The 23155-nt window shown below is 45.8% G+C and overlaps 2 protein-coding genes across 2 annotated transcripts; both read right to left on the reverse strand.

Annotated features, from left to right (window-relative positions):
- Positions 1–2842: 2842 nt before the first annotated feature.
- T265_07248 (hypothetical protein) lies at positions 2843–15572 on the reverse strand (the record flags this gene model as incomplete). The annotated part of the gene is made up of 3 exons (XM_009172722.1): positions 2843–3058; positions 3104–3221; positions 15544–15572. 3 exons carry the CDS (start codon positions 15570–15572, stop codon positions 2843–2845), a joined length of 363 nt encoding a protein of 120 aa, XP_009170986.1.
- A 486-nt stretch (positions 15573–16058) lies between these two features.
- T265_07249 (hypothetical protein) lies at positions 16059–21385 on the reverse strand (the record flags this gene model as incomplete). Its single annotated transcript, XM_009172723.1, has 3 exons — positions 16059–16329; positions 20784–21030; positions 21318–21385. 3 exons carry the CDS (start codon positions 21383–21385, stop codon positions 16198–16200), a joined length of 447 nt encoding a protein of 148 aa, XP_009170987.1.
- Between the last annotated feature and the right edge of the window lie 1770 nt (positions 21386–23155).

The raw sequence follows: 23155 nt of genomic DNA on the forward strand, positions 1-23155 counted from the left end.
TGTACATGTCACCGAGGATACCCCTCTGGGACGGGCCGATAGGCTAATGACAGCGTGACGAATGACGCAGGGGTACAATAGGAAAGCTGGTCGAAATCAATGGAAACCACCGAGATAATGTAGACACCTGGGGCGTAAGGGAAATCCACCCGTTGATAGTTGGTTACGAAATATATGGGTTTAAGCAGGTGTAAATCTCATACTAGCGCGAAGGCAAAAAGGGATTTTACGTTCAATGAAATGCAGTTGGTCAGCAAACAGACATGAACCTCACCCTACTACAGGGTGTGTCATTCAAATGTAGATGATAATTCAACAAAGTGGAACAAGATCCAATTTGTGGATCGGTTGACTTCCAGCAGCACCCCATAGAAACAACCCCCCTAATATAGAACAAAGAGAGAGGAGCTATTCTGCCCAATAAGTATTAGGTCCGGCGCATAAAATTAACCCCACCCTCAACGTGGTACGGCGCCGTAACCAGTGTTTAACTGGGCTAACGGGGCTCTGGTACCTAAATTATCTGTATTGCCTCACATAATGATTATGTTTAATTGTATTTCGGGATGGATGTTGGTTGCCGAAGAAGAAACGGGAATGAAAATACAACCAGGTGTTCCGCGGATGTACAGAGGCCGATTAAAAAATGCCAGTGAAAAGGAATTCCTTTTGGTATCTCTGATACGAATTGTAGGACCGCAATAAATACCTCTCTTACGACTGAATGGTTATGCATGGTAACTGGGTTGAACTTTAGGTGTCACAGATTGTGTTGTCAACTTTGGCGTCACGTTTATTTCGAAGACGTAAAATAAGTTGGACTTGAAGCAAATTCGGTATGCTAACTGTCACACATTTTGTCTTACGCATGCCGAACGAAATGACTGTCCAATGAATGCATGACCGTAAAAAACCGTCTGAAGGAACTGGACAGCAAGAAACGCTTAACAATGTTACATTTAATGTAAACTCTACATTATAAACGATTGACAAACCAAAAAACTACTTATTGCGTTAGAGATGGCCAGTGCAACATCAGACATGATGAACTTGAGGTGGGGACCACCGTCAACAAATTCGACAAAAGTCAGCAGAAAGATTCTCACGACATTCTCAGTCTCCCGCCACAGAAAACCAACGGCTTCAGATAGGCTTTTACGACAACCCTGTACAATAAGTAGCCGATACAAAGAACAATTTTTCTGGTTTGTAGAAAAAGTACTATCTATTGACGAGAAATCTGGGATTATTCGGAACAGTTCAAGCATTTCCGAGGTTGAATGTACAAAATGTGAAATTCTGTTGTTCTCATCCCGCAAACAGCGGGCTCGTCTTTGTTCTTACGAGAAATCGGGATTATTCGGAACAGTTCTAGCATTTCCGAGGTTGAATGTACAAAATGTGAAATTCTGTTGTTCTCATCCCGCAAACAGCGGGCTCGTCTTTGTTCTTTGGATTTTGGTTCCAGGTTGAGAATGCAACCTGCGGAAAGCGTACATTTAGCAGCATAAAAAGGACTTACTTGGATTGTTCCACCCAAACATTTGCTGCTCCACAATGTTCCCGACTTCGCTGTTGGTGAGATATCGCTGAACTTGGATCTCACGTAGGAGCGGATGTTGAAACAGCGGCCCCGGCATTAAAGTATTGACCGTACGATCCCCAATTTCCACGGTTTCACTCGACGGTCCCGGTTTAATCAGCTGGATGCTTCGGTACCTAGAAGTTCCTGGTTGTGATTCGTAGTAAATCGGGTTGTTCTTAACGAGTTACCCAGCCTGCCAACGTTGAAACACGTCTTGCACTGTCTTGTCAAGCACTTTGCGTCATTTTTCGTCATTAGGACGAGGTCAAAATCTTTTCCGTTGGCATTAGCACCTGATGGACGTCTTGTCGCCGGAGAAATTAGCTTACGAGGTTTGCACGTTATAGTGCGATCCTGAAAACCGCTCGACCTGCTTGATGTAGTACACGAGTTCGTAAACGATGCAGAGTAGGTGGCTGCCCGGGTCTTCCCCGAACAGGGTGGCAACGTTCACTGCGTATCCTTCAGCAGAGGTAAGGGCAATTGCAACGACCGATTGTGTAATCGAGTGTGCTTAACAGACCTGAGCGGACAGGTACATTGGTCACGTCCAACAGTGGAAATGGTTAATCAGCCAATATCTTCGATGAAAGTGTGTCTAGTAGTGTAAATTAAACAAGAAAAAACATTTGGAATTTCGGAGAAAAATTAGAAACCAAAATGGTGTGGTAATAGTGATATTTCTGAAACAGTACAGTATTGACGCGGGCATGCATCTTTGCGAATGATCTACATCCTTATGTATCCGCAACAAGTCAGGAGATAATGTGGCGTTTTCAGTTATCTGGGGTTGAATTACCAACACCCCAGTGAGATAACTTACTGGAAAGCATATCATCACCAACGTGGATTACGTCACAACATTACTAATAAACAAGGCAAAACATTATCTTTCATCATGATAGCCATTTATGGTTATAACGCGTTAATTAACGCGTCTACGGGTTGTCGCTTACTTACCTTTTGAAGAAGTCAGTTGAGTGGCATACGCAGCACGTAGCCAAGCCAACGCAACCCATTCACTGTGATCAGTTCGTCCGTCGAGGGTGATTGATTCTTTCCGAATACCTTTCGGCGTACTTCAGCATTGCTTATCCGGTGTCCCCAGCAGATTCCTGCAATGCTCCGAAGACACAGGTGGTCGAACAGTGAAAGTCTTTTGACGTCTTCGGCGCATAGCGGCCAGGATTCTGACCCATATAGCACCGAGGCATTGTAAACCCGACCCTTGAGGGATAAGCTGATGTCATGCCTGCGTCACAGTTGACGCAGGTTCACAGAAGCTTCTCTGGCCTTCCTAATCCGGATTGAAATATGATCTTTCGCTGGACCACCGAGACTGATACAGCTGCCCAAGTAGACTAACTGGTCTACTACCTCAAGCGGATCACCTGCAATCATGAGGCTAGGGTACGAGCCTATCCAGTCTTGGAGCAGCACTTTACACTTTGCAGGCGTGAGGCGCATGCCGAACTGTGAGACAGAGTTATTTTAATTATTTAATATTGTTTGACTCACTATGGGGTCAGATCCAAGAAGAGCTCCGTCGTCTGTGTACTCAATTTCCGTGAGCACTTCAACCCCACAGGTGTTAGACCCTGATTGTGAGTCTTCCATGATCGTATCAGTGACGAAGCTGAAGAGAAAAAGTGAAAGAAAACAACCCTGCCCGATGCCACTTGATGCACTGAACTAATGCGAGTGTTTTCCGTGGACCACCAAAGGTGTACAGCGCCTTATGGAAGACCAAGAATTTATGGGGCACCTTTGCTCCATAGACACTGTCGTAGTACCCGATGGTTCAGAGAGACAAAAGCAGCTTTCAGATCAAGAAACACAACCATTTTTGGTTGCTGAAAAAGTGTGGCTGTTCAAAAATCTGTCGAAGGGTGGAGATATGATTGATGCATCCTCTTGCAGGAGAGAACTCAATTTGGTTCTCACAAATCTGTCTTTCCGTGTGTTCAGTCAACCTTCAAAGGATGAAGCCAGAGTACACCTTCGATGCCACCGCTAACAGGCTGATGCCGCGTCACCGTGCCATTTTTGGTCCCATTCTAAAGGCACTTCCTCTTCGTTCCACAGAGCACAAATAAGATTAGTCAGATGCATCCCCAGGGATTCTTTGCCTTCTTTGAAGAGGCCTGGATACTGACCGTCCAGTTCTGGTGCCTTCCTCCTCCGACGGGTGATTAGGATTCACATTCCATTAGACCGCGTGAACTTTCTCCACCAACTGTGTTGCAAGAGGCCAGCTGAACTGTTCATCGTCTTTCTAGTTGACATGGATTGATGAGCCGCATTTTCACTAATCGTTCCACTGACCGCTGATCTCTTAGGACAGTAGATTGTATAAGTTGTTATAGGCCATGGCTCTTTCCGGTAGAAAAAGCCTTCTTAATCTCCCGAGATTCTGCTGCGCACGAGAGCTCTTGGTCTTTCTTTGTGCTCCTTACCATTTGGCGTCTGAGGGGTTTGCACGCTCCATCGAACTTGTTGCCTGCTGGTATGGATGCCTTGGTATCACTCATAGATGGCGATCTCAACAACATCACGTGGTCTTGCAACCAAACCGATGGAGTCGTACAGAGGACCAATTACACAGCTCATTTCACATTTTGCCACGCTTCACCCACATGTCATCCACTGCCAGGACAGTATTGGTTTACTGCGGTGAGTGTTCTCCCCAACGAACGGCAGTCTTGAAATGCGGCTCTCCATCGGTGGCTGACGACCACTCGTTGCGTTTTAGCGTGTATCTGAAATAATTTAAGGCTACCAGTAACTGAGTCCTGACAGTGAACTAATCCTTTCCACTGCAAGAGTCAATAGAACAGCAGGCTACTAAAATAGGAGGCACGCCACAAACCAACAGAGAAGCCGACCACGACGCAATACAGATCAAGAACGGGCCAATCAGAATCCAGGTTACAGCGCAAATGCTGCTCTTTGTAGACTATATAAACGCAGGCACGAAGAGAGGAACTACCCAACCAACAGCGCACTGAAGATGTCTCCTCGAATGGTGACGAAACGTTTGCAAATCAATTGCCAAGCTCGGCGAACAGATCAACAGCCACCTGATCAATTACCAGTCTAACACATCCATACTCAGGGTAGGATCAATCACCACAAACTGAGGCTACCTGTAATGCCAGGCATACCAGCTCATAAACCGTCATTTTGTATTGTCAGCTGAGACAGTGACTAGTACTCATTCGAAGCAATTGACTGATGTTGGTAGGGAACAATGGATCATGTCTCACAAGATGGTGCGCTTGATGTCATAATCATATAAATTTCGTGAAGCCTTTCAGCAGGCGTTTTTTGGATACCACAAAATCTGTTTGAATTTCGAACTTGATTTTAAGTGTATACTTGTGTGTAGTCTTTTACGAGTCCAGTAAACCGTCAGGACTTACTGATAATGTTGGGCTCTGGAAATCCTGCCAGCGGAAATGCTGTCGCTCCAGTACAACAACCGTCGTGAAGGATCGTAAGACAACACATGTGTGTTGGGGCAACGCTAAAACCCGGCTACTAGATTAAAAAACCGTGCCTTCTTTATGGATCTCAGCACAAGTTGTGGACACCGACAAGTGTTATCCATACAGCAACCATTCATGAAGACCTCTAGGAGAAAGAACTTAAGGAAGTGAATCAAGGCGTTCGAGACTAGACTAGTATCTATTCCTCGTTTCAGAAAAGCTCGGTAACAATCATTAGTTTTTATTTGGGCTAAGTTTCGCTTTCGACAAAAAAGCTTCATCAGGCCAAGTGAGCAGGTCACCAAATTGGCCAGGTTATAAGGCAGACGGGGAACCAATCAGTAAGTCAGTCTTCTTCAGATTATCACACTGGATCAGTGTTGAATGTCAATTAACGGCTCTTGTCGGTTAGTGAAGTTGTCAAAGTCTTGCTTTGGTGGATTGGGGGAGTCTCAACTTAATACTGATCGGGTTTGGTTCGTTGATCTTACACTTCAGGGGCTTCAATTGATGATTCACTTCGGTTGATCTTTGTGGGGTTGTGCTCCGACAACAAAAGAGCTCAGAATACTTGAAAACTGGATGTATATAGAATAAGCATTTGAGCGGTTTTGTGGAACTGATGAAACATATCAAGGAGTCCTTGAATATGATCGTCTTTTGTGTCAGCAAGAGGGACCACAGCATCTCCGTGCGCCGCAACACCATTCACTCGGGAACTAGTTGTAATGAATACTTTCCGAAAAATATCGAGGGACAACCGGTTTCCAAGTGATAGATATCTGTTCTTCAACAAGGTAGTGTTTATGGCGGACAGTGCAGGAGAAACATTGTCAAGATATGTGTTCTTTAGGTCTATCTTGGAAAGCACCTGTATTCGGTCAGTTTGTTTTCGGTGCAAACTACTGTGTCGGCCTGTTTGAGCAGCTCCAACTTAAACGTAATAGGATAATCGTCACAGGTATCACGCTATCAGTTCGCCGTGGGGTAACAATTGATGTTCCTCTTGGTAAACATTCAACATCTCAAAGGAGCGAAATTCAACCAGTGCCTTACCCACGAGCTCACAAAAACTGTACGAATGAAATCTCCATTTCAAGTAAATAGGTTCTCACGTCATTTTCAACTTTGAAGACAGCATCTTACCGCCAATGGCTTTACTAAACTCCAGGGAAATGTTTTGAGGCTCAGATTTTCAATCGACGGCGAAACCAAAGAAGCACCAGGCCAGTAAAACATGGAGTCATAGCTTTCATTATAGAGATTTCATCCTGAAACTGAAGCTAAGATGCACCGTAGGACAGTTTGCCCCTTATTATGAACAGTGCAGCACCTCTCGCGAAACTCCACGGAGCTTCAAATCCGCGAATCCGCTGGTAGCAGTTTGAACACTCAATCGTTCGGGCATTGGCGGCTGATCAGCAGTGAGATTAACTCGTACTCTGACGGAATTCATCACTCGAGGAGTCAGTCAACATGCCTGACCACGTGATTAGGACACCGTGATTGAAGGACAGAGATGCACACTACTGAGGATGAGAGGGCTGTACGGTGTTTCTCGGCTGTTCAGCATAGACTGGCTTCACTTACAGCATGAGAGTTCCACCAAAAACAACGGATCTCTTCGCGTTACCAAGACGCGAGTCACAGTTTTGAGTCAGTGTGTGGGATCACCCCTCTCAGTGACGATTAAAGAACAAATCACCGGTTCACGCTTACTATGGGAAACGTCCTACCAAGTTGGAACTGGCAAAGCAATCTGGAGAGGCCGTTCCATATCACTTGTTGCATCATAACCAATCTTGAATCGACAAGTTTCATTACGCCTGTAGCTACCCAATCACCCACATACTTGACTGTCCAACTCACAGCTGCTCAATGGATCACGAGACTTGTCTTTTTTCATACTCGCAAAACGCGTCACAATAAGGTGACCCATCAGACATTGATTGTCGGCACCGTCTAGTGAGCGTAGCAACTACCCAGTGCTGATGCGCCCATGTACACGCAAACGGACCTACATACAGGGAAACCGGACACAGTCAGTCAACAAACTCGCGCGCGCGCAGGGAGTTGGAAGTCAAACTCTCCACAGTCCATGGACAATTATGGAACACGTGTACAGTCGTACTGCGGAGAAAACACGTTTCCACCGTCCGGACTTTCACCAAGGAACTCTCGCATACGATAAGTTCCCTTTTTGACTCACTCCCATTTCGCACTGTATTTATTTTTATATGTGTTGCAACCCTCCAATGTCAATCATAATAAAAACTTTTATTAGTGCATACACCTGATTTATATTATGGCCATCATCACCTGTGCACTAATAAATTGGTGGGAACGTGTTTTCCCCGCAGTGCGACTGCTACACGTGTTCCATAATTGTCCGTGGACTTGAAGTGTTTGGCTGACTCCTCGCTCCCTGCGCGCGCGCGAGTCTGTGTGTGCTGACTGTGTTCGGTTTCCCTATATGTAGGTCCGTTTGAGTGTACGTGGGTGTGTTAGCACATGAGTTGTTGCTGCGCTCATTAGACGGTACAGACAATCGATGTCCGATGAGTCACCTTAGAGTGACGCGTTTTGCGAGTATGAAAAAAGACAAGTCTCGTGATCCAGTAAGCGACTGTGAGCTGAACAGTCAAGTATGTGGGTGACTGGGTAGCTACACGTCTACAGAATGTTTGGGAGCGACCCAGATTACCGCAGTTGCGACATGCTTCCCGCGTTGAAAATGGCCACTAGAGCCAAAACAACCGAGAGTTTGCCCGCGATATCCGGCCGACAGTTGCTCCCTTTTTCGCTTAACTACTTTGTTTAGTTCGAATTGCCACTCTTTATTGGAAAAAATAACGATTGAGTTGTGTTCACAATTTGTAGCTTTCTCATACGTGGCAGTGGCAACAATACCTTTGAATCACTCAACTTGAACGGAATTCGCCTCACTCGGTTGGAGAAGTTGTCGCTAAAAAGATGACTTGATGTTGTAGACAGTTAGTCGATCTGTCAGTATCTTACCTAAAAGGCCAGTTGGTTAGTATTTTGTGACTTACGTCTGAATTGGAGAATGAACCTCCTTGGATCGGAGCATGTCCCCGTAAGACAGGTCTGTCAATTCTGAACCAGTTAGAAGCCGTAGGTCTAAGATGTTGAGTTAAAACCAACCGGAGTTTTGTCTACCGTGCAGTGGTGGGAGAATTAGGACACACAAGGCTTTTCAAATGTCATAGAAATCTACCCTGACGGAATTAAGCAGAAATAAAGAATAGAGGAATGGATAGCAATGTGAAATGTTTCAAGATACGATCTTTTAAGTTCATTTATTAACAGACACTTCAGATACCAACCCTTTTCAGAGAAAAGCCACCAAACTTGAATCACAAACCAACCAAAAAGTAGTATCTTTGTCCCACCAGAAGCTTGACCAAAAACCGATTAGTTCGTCATCAGAATGTATCTTGGAAACAACGAACCATGTGTTTTACCTGCGCTACCCTTAGATGTGGCAGGTTTCAGAAAACAGTTTGCGTCAAATGAGGGAAGCTGATCAGTATGGGAAGCAAAAAACTTCAGGTGAGCATGGGTTGAAGTGCGTGTAACTGGTCCATCGAAAGTAAAATCCACCGTCACAACATTCTCGTGTGAATAGTTTTCATGATGTCCCGGTGCTATTATTCTGGTGGTCCACACCCAAGCGGGGAAGCACTGAAGTTGAGTTTCTATGCTATTAGTTATCCTCAACTATGCGTATCCGCAGCGGTGACCGGGATTCGAACCCTGGACATGCAAAGCAAGCATGTCACCTGTACTACACCAGCACACGCTGCAGACATCCAATCATGTCTGAACAGGCCATTGACTGACTTACAACCGCCTGAAAACAGAATGTAGCTGTCCATAGAGAAAATTGGGCAAAATGTACGTGTAGCCATGTGAGGGAGATCAGGTGACTGACAGCTACTACTTACTGAGAAGTAGTATGTTCCGTGTGGGCCAAACTCTCGAACCCGCTTAGCCAAAATATGAATACAATCTTACTGGTGTAACAGCCGTCAACGGGTCAGTTTAGTTTCTAACTTGAATTCTTATGGAGAGAGTGGCTATTCCGATAGTGACCGCAGGTGACCTCAGGTGAGTCTCTCGAAGACAAATTTGTTTGCAGATGAGTATATATTCGCTAATTTCGTGCAATTTGGTTTCAAGTATAGCATAAGCTTGACGGAAACCCAGGGACTGCGTCTACGTGATGCACCCCAAAAAGGGCGAAACCGGTCGTGGGCTGTCGATGGAGTCTCAGCAACCTTATGAGTAGTACATCACAAATATAAACCAAACTAAATTTATACCCATCGACCGAAGACGCGGTAATCACCTGACCCTCCCACGTGGTTTGAAACCACTCTGACCAGAGAGCCAAAGCTTCTCAGTGCCATTTGTAACATCACGTCTTCTATCCCTGGAAGGGTCTATACGAGGTGTTTTGAATAGTACCCAGGATTTTTCTGGTTAGCTCCAGACCGCAAACGGGCCAGTGGCCGGTTCATTGTGCCACCCACAGGATAAAATTCGAACCAAAATTACTGGGATGGTAAGAGCAACAGATGTTTATTCCTATGAAACAACGAACAGATCGTCGGGAAAACTTTAAAGTTTCAAAGCACTCAAAAAACAACTTCCACGTTTTCCCCAAGACATCCATTCATGAAAGCCATACAACCATGATTCGCATACGCCTAAAACACCGAAAATAAGTAGGGAAAGGAGCGGAGAGACACGGNCTATCACAGGATTCTAGAGTAAACTACATCCCAAAGGCCCAATCGGACAACCGGGAAAGAAACGGACAGCCAATGACATCGATCGGCCGCCATGGGGGTCACTCGTACGACATCCCAGAAGGCAAGCACCAAGAACAACACCAAAACTCTTCGTGACCTCTTTCACGTTCTTCTATCAAGTCATGCATTGTTCTCGGTAGAGTCGACGCTTGGCATGCGTTGAGACCAAGACCCCACAGTCAATCCCACTGGACTTGAAGAAACGAAACTGATCAGATCACTATATATATTTGTAATGTACTACTCATAAGGTTGCTGAAAATCCGTCAGCAACCTTATGAGTAGTACATTACAAATATATACATGTATCGCGATATCTCGAATATTGTAGCGATTGAAACATGAGGCGGCCTGATGCAGCACATTCAGTTGCCTGGAAACATCACAAACGAGAGATTCAGCTGGGTTCCAGGTGAGTCTCTCAAAAAAACCAAATTGGTTTGCAAATGAGTGTATACTCGCTGATCAGATCATTCTTTCATTCTCACCCGTCGCTGCTCAGGAGCGCCAAATTCCACAATATGTATGCATTAACCTGAGGGTAGCACATTATCTGGTTCACGGAAATCGGCTCGCAAATGTTTTAAAAAATCAATAAAAACGCTCTTCATCAACATCGGTTTATTGGGAAAAAAATCAACTTCGCGACCAACCTGGAATGTGAATGTATAATTTGTCCAAAAAATAGAAATGAGGGTTCAGGTAGCATCAACTCAACAGATTTATCGAAGTCTGTGGATTTCACCCGTACAGTAAGGTGAGTCTGGTAGTGAACCGTGCACAACAGTGGTCTAGTGGGTCAAAGTAATGATCTTTATGGCTTCCATCAACTCAGGACATCCTCCGCAGGTCCGTCCAAGAAGTGCGCGATACACGAGTACCTCCCAGTTGGTTTCAAAATGGTTTTGACAACGAAGGTGTACGTTCTCAAATCCTAAGGTTAGCGTAGCCGACCCTCGGTGCGAAATTACATGAAATGTTCCCAAGCATCTTGATTGGGCTCGACATAGCTCAGGCAGGAAATTACTGAGCAGAAAGTCCGTGGTTCCAACCCAGACTCTGCATCTCGACTGCTCCTGTCCAGGCTTGCGGAACCTAGCAGTATTTCGCCCCTTATGCTTCCTTCGGGTGGCATAGCAGCTATGCACCGGAAGGGTTTCACAGCTGGGTAGCTGGTGAATAAATCTGTGTGAGAATGAATCGGTGATAAATTTTCTCTTCAACAACTCATCATCATCATCACCGACAGCATGACATCAGTGTTCAACACCGATGCTTCACTGCCATATGTTAGTCGTGTATGTCATGGTTGTACGATGTTTGGGATACTGCCAGAGCGCCCACACATAGACAGGGTCCTCAACCAAAGCCTTTGGCTCAAAAGCCTAACCGCAAGGCAGCGGTGTTTGGCGGGAAATGCAAATGCATTACCATTTCTACGGAACAAGTCGCCATATGTTCCAATCCCCAACTTGGAGGGCCAGGAGACTGTGTTCGTCAGACATCTAACCACTGACCAACCTGGTGTGAGAGGCTCTGTGAGGGTCACGGGGACACTCCCCATTATAGCTCGGTTGTTCGCTGAGGTGCGCAAACCGTCACACCACGGTAAGGTCCAGTCTCTTCGTGCCTAATCTCAGTCCTAGAACATGAAAACTTCTGAGCTCGAGATAACACAGTGGTTCAGGTGCGAACTTATTGACTGGAACATCCACGGTTCGGACCCAAGCTCGACTTCTTCTGTCTAACCGGTACCTCAGCCCTCTTGCTACCTTCAGTTGGCACGGCAGTCAGGCACAGAAAGGCTTTTATAGCTAGACGGTTACTAGACTCACTAGCATTCCATGTGTCGGGCCGTATCATAGGTGATACTTTATGGGTGTTCTGTGTCATCCAAGTTCGCAGAAGTTCAACCTTCCCCACAACCGACGCCGCCACTTTTTTCCCAAAACCCCACAGGATTGTTTCTTCCACGGAGATCACAGATGATTCGGCTACAAATTAAAGCACCGAAATTCCCCTGAAAATGGGTTTGCCCTTCGCTGACTTCATCTATCCTTCATAAACCCTGGGAACTTCCTGGTAATAACTTCATTTTTGTGTTTTTGGCCTATATGGCAGCAAAGGGCAACAAAGAAAACAAAACATATGAAAAATACTTGGAACCCATTGGGTAGTCATCGTTTCCGAAAAAGTTTGGTGACAGTCGGGAGATTTATTGCTGGGCAATGTTTCGCTTTTGACACAAAAGCTTCGTCAGGTCAAGTGGTCAAAGCCTCAGCGATGGTGGTACATGCCTTAGACACAGGACATAGAATAGATCTATAGACTGTGGAAGTTTTAAGACGGGGACTGCGATTCACACCACAGCGGCTGATAGCCGAGGCGGTGGGAATTACTAAGCATCACAGCGTGAATCAAGGGTGTGGAGTATGATGGATAGGCAGTAGGGCCCACAGCCTTATAAAACGTAACACCGCTCAGTACAGAGTCAGGAGAGCGTTAGACGTTGTTTGACAAACATTTCCACCAGTCTAGCAAGTAATTCAGCGAATTTATTTTTGCTATGGCTATGAAGAGAAGGCCCACAAGAAATAAACCATCACCAAGACGAAGTAGCCTCGAAGAGAGCTCATATCTAGAGAGCACAAAGGTCTCACTACTCATTAGAACGAGATGACTCAGTGGTTAGGGCGCATGTTTGCTAACCAAACCTGACCTCTGCTTCTCGACTTCGTCTGTCTAGGCTTGGGCAACCTGGCAGTATGCCAGCGGTCGTGCTTCCTTCGGGTGGCATGGCAGCTAGGCACCGAAAGGGTGTTGCATCTGAACGTGTTTGTGTAGGTTAAGCTCCAGCAAGGAATCGGGTCGCGATGTTTTAAATGCCTATGAGCGTACCTTATCAACCCCTCAACGTGTATTCGTTAACTATCTCAGTGTGACGAGTGGAATCTAATGTAAAAGTTTCCCTCAACAGGAACCAGAAGTCTAGCGGAAATACGTGACACATAAGCAACGCAACAGGCAATTGCCAGACAAGTCTGAGTGATTCAGGACCGGTGACACCCATCATAACTTAGACCTTAATCAGACCCCGCATGTATTTAGCTCCCTTTGTTTTCCACTACAGACAAGCTCAGGATTGCCACTTGGGGCTTTTTATAGTACAAAAATCCCATTTCTACAGCGATTTTCCGTAAAGTATTTGGTGTTAGGTCACTGCTTTTTGCGACTGAATTCAATCCATGCTTAAAAATTGACCATCCCGTCCTTGTTGAAAAGCAAAGCCTTGGGGGTCAACACGAAAACATTTTGGTACCATTGGACAATAAGGAAATGGTTAGTAGTGTGATTAACTCGCATTTAAACAAGGTGAATCGTTATCATAGAGGAAACTACTCCTCAAGGTTGCTGAAAACTCTTCGACAGCACACGACCGGTTTCGCCCTTCTTGGTGTTTATCAGGTTGGCGCGGTCCCCGAGTTTCCGTCAAACTTATGATCTACTTGAACCCAAATTGCACTGTTTTCGAGAAATACACTCAATTGCAAATCAACCATGAAGCGGCCTGTGTGTAGCACATTCAGTTGTAGGATATCAGAAACGAGGGATTCAGTTGAGTCTCTCGTGAAAACCAAATTCACTTGCAAATAAGTGTATTACTCGAAGATAAATCGTTATTTACCTCTCGGTTCACGCCAGGTGTTTTGGTGCTGCATTTTGATACACTTCTTCACTAAGCAGAGTAGATATTTCTGTACGCTGAGAGTGAGGTCACAGTGTTCTTCTTCCGAACATAGACCAGTTCTCATAAACTATTCGATAGGTAGCTGAAAGATCTTCGACAACTCACGACCCGTTTCGCCATTCTTCTTCAGGCTCAGCACAGTCCCCGAGTTCCCGTCAAAAAAACTTATGTTCTACATGAACCGGGTGAGATTCCCGTGGAAAGCAAATTGGTGTGTAAACCAGTGTACTTTTCGAATTTCGTAAAACCAACAATGACGAAATCGCGTATGTTTTAGCAGTGAACTATAGGGTCACAAATTTCGTGAACTTTTTGAGGTACGATTTTGTCAAGTACTTTAAAAGTACTCACGATCACCTAACACTACCTGTTCTGAACTTCTGTTCAGGCAGCGAAGCGGGAACTTCGTGGAATTGAGAAAACCACCTATCATCGACTCTAACTGAGTAATCCACCAAAGGGGGGGGGACTAAACCACACCTTGATGCGGCTTCTCTTATTCATGGGCTGTAGCCCCGATCCGAGGAACCTCCTGCCTAGAGTTCTCAACCGGAGCATAAAATGAGCTCTACGTAGGTGGAATTTTACTATCCCCCAGTTGACGACAACATAGTTCAATATTTACAGAACTCAAGCAAAGTGAGAACGCATTCAATTGTAAACTGAGTTCATGTTGGCGAGAGACTCGGTTGCAATTCGTCCGAACTTTTTGTTCGAACCATTCATTTTTGCGAATGTCTCGTTACCGATCGAGGTGGCATCAATAACGCGTTGTTGTGAAGCGCGGTGGCACCGTTCGTATGTGGTTGTGCGTTGAATAGTGCGCGATTCCGGAAGGACGCAATGTTCGACCACGACTGGTTACTCCGGTGAGTCATCTTATTGACTGGTTCATCACTTCAGTGTCCTGATTGGCCAACTTTCAGGCGATCTTTCGACTTGACCGCCGATTCGTACCTGATGACCTTTGCCGGACTCGTCCCACGGTTGGTTGCCGTTTGATGCTCGGCCGAGTTTACGTCACTTGATCCAGTTCATCGCCTCCTCTTCGTAGGGTACCTGGATTGAGTCCAGTTCAACGTGTGGACTGACTGAGTTGACCGTAAACTATCGTTTCCTGAAGCTCACCTGTGGGTTTGGGCGAGTTGGACCAAAGCGCGAATTTACCGACCGGAAGGTCCGTGGTTCGAATCCGGCCTTTGCCTCTCGACTTGCCCTGTCTAGGCTTGGGCGAACTGGCAGTATCCCAGCCCTTGTGCCTCCTTCGTGTGGCACGGCAGCTAGGCACCGAAAGAGTGCTACAGCTGAACGTTGGTATCTCCATGCGGTAAAACCCGAATGCCGGCCACATCTTGTGCGAAGTCAAAAAAGATGATCAATGTATTTTTAAACCCGTCTCATGTTCGTTGAACCGTGTAGATAGTTTCCTTCCGGTTTGTCCGACGTGGTGCTTCAATGCACTTTGTCGGGTAGACAACGCTGTTTTGGTTGCCGTGCCTGGTTTCGTTTGAAATCAGTATTCTTACGCTGGCACTCGGTTTATGAGCGACCGAAATACCTTGATACGTCCTTGATGTAGCGGGGTACTATTGGTTCGTGGACGCCGTATGCTCATCAATTGGTAGTCATCTATTGATTTCAAAACACCTCCAAGTAAACGAACTCTAAACAGTCTATCAGTTCATGGTTGATGACTGCTGAGTTGTAGTAACCCATTGCGAAGCAGAATTTTGGGGTACAGCAGCGATTCCTGCCTACCCGACCCGGTTTCGACTAGAATGTAAACTCTCCTAAAATGTATGCTTTTCATCAGTCTACGCCTGACTAAAAACAGAATTTAAACCAGTACTTTCAACGCAGATCAATTTCACCTAAAGAACGAACCCCCGATCGGAATTTCCTACTCTCCTCATACGAACAATGAATAAAGCTGTACCGTACACGTACATCATATCCGATTGAAACTAAACTGTCTGCGTGCCTATCCACCCATATCAGTGCGGTACATATGTAGAGCGAATGACCAAGTTTCGTTCGTCCACATGAAAGCTCCCTACATGGTATGGAATTTGAAGCGATTTCATGTATCTAATGATTTCAAAGCTATGGACATTCTGTAAAATGGATGGTAAGTGAGGCGCACTGTGGTTAGAGCGCGCATCTACTGACCGAAAGGTTCGGGGTTCGAACCCTACCTCTGCCTCTCGACTTCCCCTGTCTAGGCTTGGGCACCCTGGCAGTATCCAAGCCTTCGTGCTTCCTTCGGGTGTCATGACAGCTAGGCACCGACAGGGTGTTACAGCGGAATGAATTTTTTTTACAGTGAATAACGTCTGGTTCTAAACTAGCGGCTGGACTGAATTTTGTTTACAGTGAGTAACGTCTGGTTCTAAACTAGCGGCTGGACATTATCTCAAATAATTCAATTCGTTTGAAATTCAGCCAGAAGAAATACAGTCGTACTAATACAATCAATGAATTGGCAAAAAAGCGAGTCCGAAAATTTGCGGACTACTTTCCACACAGTTGCAGTTCTTATCAAATGTCGAATCGTTGACGGCGTAGTACCCGCTTCCAGGTCTCCTCAATTCTTCGACTGACAAATCGATTGTGAAATTGCGTGGCATATCGATCGTAGAACACCTGATCTTCACGCTCCAGTTCACGACGCTACGGGAATCGAAACAAATCGGAAAAGTACAACAGTGTAGATGACCGTCTAATAAAATGTAGTGACTTGGGCGAGACAAGTTCAGATTTATAGTCAGATTTATAGTTTATACAACTTGGTAGAATATAAATTCTCTAACCTCCTGGAGGCGGGTATGCCTTGGAGAAGCCAAAATGTTGAGCGGCCATCCCGAACTATAAGGATCTACTGGAGACCTTCACTAAAACTCGAGATTCAGTAAAACGAGTTAATAAGGCAGCGAGACCACGATTACACGATGTTACCCTGAAAGAAAGGTAGGGCTACCATGGAAACCAATAACAGACAATCCCGCATTCCAGGCGAGGGATTGATAACATGGAAACCGAAACGCAATTCAATTATCATCGTTGTGGTTTGTGCACGACTAAGCGGTCGATTGCCAATCTTTAAAAAGGAAGGGAATACCGAGTTTTCCATATTGTCCTTGTGAAGGACAGGGGAAAACCGTTTCTATTAAACGATAAAAATGGCAGCTCCAAGTGAAATAGCACAGGTGCGCACCGGGCATCACTGGCATCCTCCTCGAACAGGGATGCTGCGGCAGGCCTCGTGTCAACTTGGGCGAGATGGCCCAAGTGGTTAGAACGCGAATCTACTGACCGGAAGGTCCGTGGTTTGAACCCGACCTCTGGCTCTCGACTTCCCCTTGGGCAACCTGGCAGTATCCCAGCCCTCGTGCAACCTTCGGGTGGCATGGCAGTTAGGCACTGAAAGGGTGCCACAGCTGAACGAATGCAAAGCTATTCGACTGTCATGAACTGCGACCCTGTCAGTCATGCTAGACAAGTTTGCCACCACCTAGCAGTCATAAAATGATGATTAAATGTTTGAGTTCATTCATTTATCATCACTGTCACCTGTAAGAACCGCGTGCTTATCGTACAGTGGTTGTAGTTGCCACAGTTTTGTTCACCGATGATTCGGGGAGGTGGGCTAGGTAGCTGTGCATTGGAGGCGAGCTGACAGGTTCGTGCGTAAATCAGCACTGTCAGTGGACTGTCACGTGGGAGAACTGGGAAGGGAGCTATGCATTGGAGGCAATAGCTTGGATGCATCAGCGCCAGTGAGGGTACGACTGGGTCATGTCTGACAATGTCTCCAACCATTGATGTGGCCTGTCTCTGAGTCCAGGAAGACGGCAATGACCAGCCCAGCTGAGTTTGCTGGTAATGGCTTTATACTTCGCTGCCAAGTCACTGTTTAGCCGCCTCTGGCTCATTTTCCACTCCTCACGTGGTTGTGCGAAAAGAACCCTTGAAGGAAGTCGGTCGACTGGCATACGCAGCACGTGAACAAGCCTGTGCAACTTATGCGGTGTGATCAGCTCATTTATCGAGGGTGAGTTATTTCTTTCGAATACCATTAAACCGACTCGACAGATGATAATGTGCAAAGACTTGGGGACTTTCAATAACTGTTTCACCCTATAAGTGAAGAAGCCGATATACACTGAAAGGCCGAGAATCATTTCACCCTTATTGGGAATCGTCGGCAGTGTTCATATCACGTCCGTGCACTTCACAGCCGATTAGAAACACATCTATGCAGTGGAATAACACGTGACGTCTGCTGGTGTCATAACTGGGCCCATTGTTTGAACTCCACAATGAGCCCGCCTCGAAATTGTCTTGACATACAAAGGTACAGTAACGGTCTGGTAATCGGGAGGGCATCGCTTCGAGTTCAAAACCATTTTGTTTTGTCATCTTGTTTAGGCTACATGTACCTGGACTTATCGCGTAGACTTGCGCGTTTGAATAAACCCGAGGAAAACTGTGGCAATTGTTTTTTCGTTGTTAACTGGGTGATACTTGCGGTGAATTGCGTATTTTCGGCACACTTGTTGTAAAATGAGAGCTAAAAAAATCCTCGAAGAGGTTCCGTGTGTTTTACGGCTCATCTGAGAGTAATGCCCTCGTAGCCAATAGCCTCTTCTCAGGTGCCGGCCTGAGCGAATTCCGTTCCCTTACTGTGTTTCAACAGGGTAGAACAAATGTGGTAGAAAAACGTGGATGCAACTCCAGGGCCCATGAACTCACCAGATCATAGACTATCGAAAGGTGTTGTTTTCCATGGTGAGTTTGGGATGATATAAAACGGCGTGAATGTGACTACGAAATCTAAACACAGGCTTCCACATGACTTTCCCAATAACGTTCGGGGCGTAGGACTGTCAAATAACATCCTTGGCGTTCTTGTCTCAGTTCTTGGCTAGATCGTGTAAACGAGTTTTGGCGCTATACGCATATTAGGGTGTCTGTACGGGGAAAGTAACAAATCCTATTTCATAAAGGAAACTACTCACAAGGTTGCTGAAAACTCTTCGACAGCACACAACCGGTTTCGCCCTTCTTGGGGCTCATCAGGTAGGCGCAGTCCCCGAGATTCCGTCAACCTTATGATCTACTTGAACCCAAATTGGACTGTTGTCGAGAAATACAGTCAGTTGCAAATCAATTTGGTTATCACGTTACAATCAAGAATATCGAATAGAAATATCGTGCCAACTAAAACATGAGCCGCCTGTGTGCAGCACTTTCAGTTGTAGAATATCATAAACGAGAGATTCAGTTGAGTCTCTCGTGAAAAAACAAGTCCTTTTACTCTTTCAGGGGGATTTGGTAAACAGTCGGTGAATTTATTGCTGGACAATGTTTCGCTTTTGACACCAAGGCTTCGTCAGTTCAAGTAAGTAAGTAAGCAGGTCGACTGGGTTTTAGGACAGTCAGGGAACCAATCCGTGAGATTTCTTGCGACTAACCGACTTGATCAGCGCTGGGAGTTCAGTCTGAATTTCCTGTTTGTTGGTTAGTGGGGATGACTAACATTTACAATAGATCGGTTAGGGGGGAGGAGTTGTCTCCATGTTGAACCCGGATTTTTCGGCCTTGCTTTTTCAACCTAGGACACCTTAATGGAATATTCCTCTTGGATTCGTTCACAGATTTCGTTCACCTGTGTTTGTCGTAGGGTGCCAAAACGATTTGTTCGGGGATGGAGTTGGGGTGGATAACTGGATCTTACCCTACTTGGATTTTGTAATTTTAGACCCAGACGATCTCGCTGATAACTGCACACCGCCTCATGCCATCTCTGCTGATCTAAAACCGCTCTCCACACGTTTGCAAGTTCTAGCCCATCTAGTCTATTTACGCCGGGATGTTGGCGATTTCCACCGCCTCAGCCACTAGTCGCTGTGGTGTGAATCTCAAACCAGGATGTCCGATTAACCACCCCCCATCGCCAAACCAATTTTCCCGGCATCCTTTAATGAACACGGGTGAACGAAATCTTTGAATGATCCCAAGAGGAATATTCCAAAAAGGTGTCCAAGACTGAAAAAACAAGGCCGAAAAATCCGGGTTCAACATGAAGATAGCTCCTCCCCCTAACCAATCTATCGTATATGTTAGTCATCCCCACTGACCAACAAACTGGAACATCAGACAGAACACCCAGAACTGACCAAGTCGGTTAGTCGCAAGAAATCTCACCGATTGGTTCCCTGACTGCCTCAAAACCCAATCAACCTACTTACTTACTCACTTCACCTTAAGAAGCTTTGGTGTCAAAAGCCAAACGTTGCCCAGCAATACATCCACCGATTGTTTATCAAACCTCTCTGAAACGATCACTGCCCAATCGGTCCCAAACATTTTCCAATTGATTGAAGTTCTTTTTCGCTTTTCTTCTTTTTACAATTGAAAATTATGGTCTTGCGGTGGCAAAACAATTTTTTCAGTGTTTTGAGCTACTGACGATGACAAGGTGATCGAAAGAGAGACATTGTTTTAGTCACCTAATGCCCAAAAAGTAAGCTGATTGACCGCCTGGAGGACAGCTGACAGATGAGTTATGGACACAACCACGCCGGATTCCGTAAAAACCGCAGGCAGGTCAAATGAGTGTGCAGCTGACGGACAGGAAAGGAGATCTCCAAAAACTGAACGTCTTTGACTAAGGGGACGATTCTGGGAGTTCGCTGGTGAGACAGTAAACAGACGTGCGCACACGAGGTGAAGCACTGTTTGTTCTAATGCTCGGTGATTTTGGTTTGCCGAACGGGCTAGTAATAATTCGCGCAAACATCTGGCTTAGCACCATCGAAGGGTGCAGAACGAGTCTCATTTCAGTGTCATTTAAGAAAACTGACGGGAGTGGCCTAGTGGGTCACAGGAGTTGGCCCTTATAACATTGGCTCGGAAAGCACAGATACTTCATCGCTCAAACACCGGTCAGGTGGCCCATTAATACCGTGCGCTGAATTTTGACAGATCAACCGAATTTGCGGTTAACAGATACTGTGTGGAACGTCTAGTTTCGAGAACTTCTCTCTTATCCTCTGTTACAAGTGGATCCAGAAAAGAAGGTAAAAATACATAGAACACAACAGCCGTTCACCATAACTCACTCGTTCGTCTTCTAATGTGGCAGCTTCTACCTCGGCAGTCATGCAAGGATTTTGCAAAAAACGATGATTCTGTTCCGAAAGCAACATGTGACCAAGGAAGGCAGATTTGCGTGCGTGAGTGAGTCGGGGGATTTTGCGTTGTTTCCCACCCCAAGTAGCACCTGGCGTGCATTTCCACGGGATAAAACGTCCTAAGCACAAACGAGTAAGCTGCATCTCGAAAACACTCAGTAGTGGACTAGAACATCTGAAAGGAAAGTGAGAAACTATGGTGCTAGCAAACACTGCTACCATACTTGGCAGTTGGATTGCAAACGTTTCATCGCCAATCGAGGTGACATCGTCAGTGCAGGGTTGAGTGGGTCTCAACAACAAACAGAACAAACAGCGCACCCGAGCTACCTACATTCCACAAAATTGCTAACTGCTACCATACAAAAACTGAGTAAATTACATGATTTTGACTAACGTATGCACAGAATTGGTGAATTCTTGCACAGGGAATACAGAGACCCGTGAGAGAGTTTCAACCACAAGCCTACGCATCCCACATTCATTCGAGCGATCTGGATAGAAACTGACAACACGAGCGCCACTGACATAGATTAGCAGCCATATCTTGCAGCGTCTCCAATCAGGCGCAGCGGGGATTACGTGGTCTCCATCCTGGAAGGCGAGGCGCACCGACAACACCTATACTTTGTGTGGTCTCCTTCACACTCTCCGCCAGGTCAAAGGTTGGCCATCTCTTTGCTTCTGTCACTCTGAATTAGGCACTCTCTTCGGCATGCGCAATACATGGCCTAACCATAGCAGTTACCTGGATGAGACGCCGCCTTTTCCGAAGGATGAGTTAGAATAGGTCAGTCAGCCTAAAGCTCGCATAGTCCGATCCCCCAAAAGTTAGCGTGACGGCCTGCGAATTATCCCATACAAGCAAAACCTACAAAAAGCCAATGTGGATCCAAAACGTAAATGTTATCAGCAGCATCAAGAGCAAGAATTCTATGCCTTGGTCCTTACGTTATCGGGTCAGCCCCTTGAAACCCAGCAGACCGGGATATTGAGTCAGAGGCTAGAGACAGGATCTCCGAAAAAGTCTCAAGATAAGGTAACTCAAATGAAAACTTTTCCGGCCTGGCTAACCGTAAAGCATCAGTTGTCCGCGCAGTTTTTTGTACAGTTCCCTCTTTAGTTACAGTAGCTATGATGTTCTAGGTGTTCTTCCACAACAGACTAAGAGCTCAATTGATTTCATGAACGCGCATTTAAGTAGGTTCCAGAGACTGAATTGGGTGGTCCTCTTGGGTTTGATACGAGGCACGGACAACGGACAGCACCTGCTGCTGGTGTGCCAGTTCATTTGAAGTACCAATTTCCGATAGAGGGGATATCGTTTGATCACGCGATGCCCACCAACCAACTGGTCCCAACCCAACTAGACCAAATTACCATTAGTTACCGGTGGTGCAAATCATTCACTGCCTGTCACATCTGATTTACCTGTTGGAACTCTGAATACACACTTATCTGCTGTTGCTTCCAGTGGACTTCACAGACTTGCGCAGAACGCGCACTACACGATCGGCCATTGAAAACCTCACGTACCCAGAAATCAAGTTCCTCGTATCAAGATAAAGAACAGTCACCTTGCCGAGGTGGTCAGGCTTGAGTGCTGCAATAATCCAGAGGGCTACATTGGTTGGAACTCCGTTCATAAGAGTGCAAGGAAGACCAAAAGAGAGCAGTTAGACGAACAGCAGTGAGCCACTGTACTAAGGAAAGGCGTACTAAGAGGCAGTCTCAAGGTAGCCTCATCAACTTCTGTGATGAGAGTGTGAAGGTGTAAAAAAATTTCCCTTATGCGACCAGTATAAATATGCTTGTGAGATTAGCGGCGCTGCATTCAAAGGAAGAACGGATCAGAAAAGGTCACCACCGACTTTCCACTAATTTTAAGGCGAAGTTCTTCTTGAGGGGAATGAGGAGGTTCCACGAATATCCCGAATCACTGCTCCCCATTCACCAGCAAGAAGTATAGGGAGTGGCACTGGAAGGTATGGAATGCAAGTTACATTAGCTCTGATGATAGTGCGAAGTGAACGCGCGAATCTCGAAGGTACTGCTTTGCTACACTGCGCTATATATGGTATCAAAAGGGCATATCTATGGGACTCAAAAGACGCGTACATTAGATTTCAGTGTGCTAGAGTTTGACACTTCGAGTGGAAGATCTGAAACATCTTCAGGTTTCTGACCAATAACTTCTCCGAACTATATCTGGAATCGACCAGAATCAGTGAATTCGGAATTAAGTGATCAGAAAATGAGTGTTCCGTGAAGCAGGCGGTACTTCATTCACGGAATGCATC

The sequence above is a fragment of the Opisthorchis viverrini genome, assembly GCF_000715545.1.
Source record: "Opisthorchis viverrini unplaced genomic scaffold opera_v5_166, whole genome shotgun sequence".
Classification (NCBI taxonomy): domain Eukaryota; kingdom Metazoa; phylum Platyhelminthes; class Trematoda; order Opisthorchiida; family Opisthorchiidae; genus Opisthorchis; species Opisthorchis viverrini.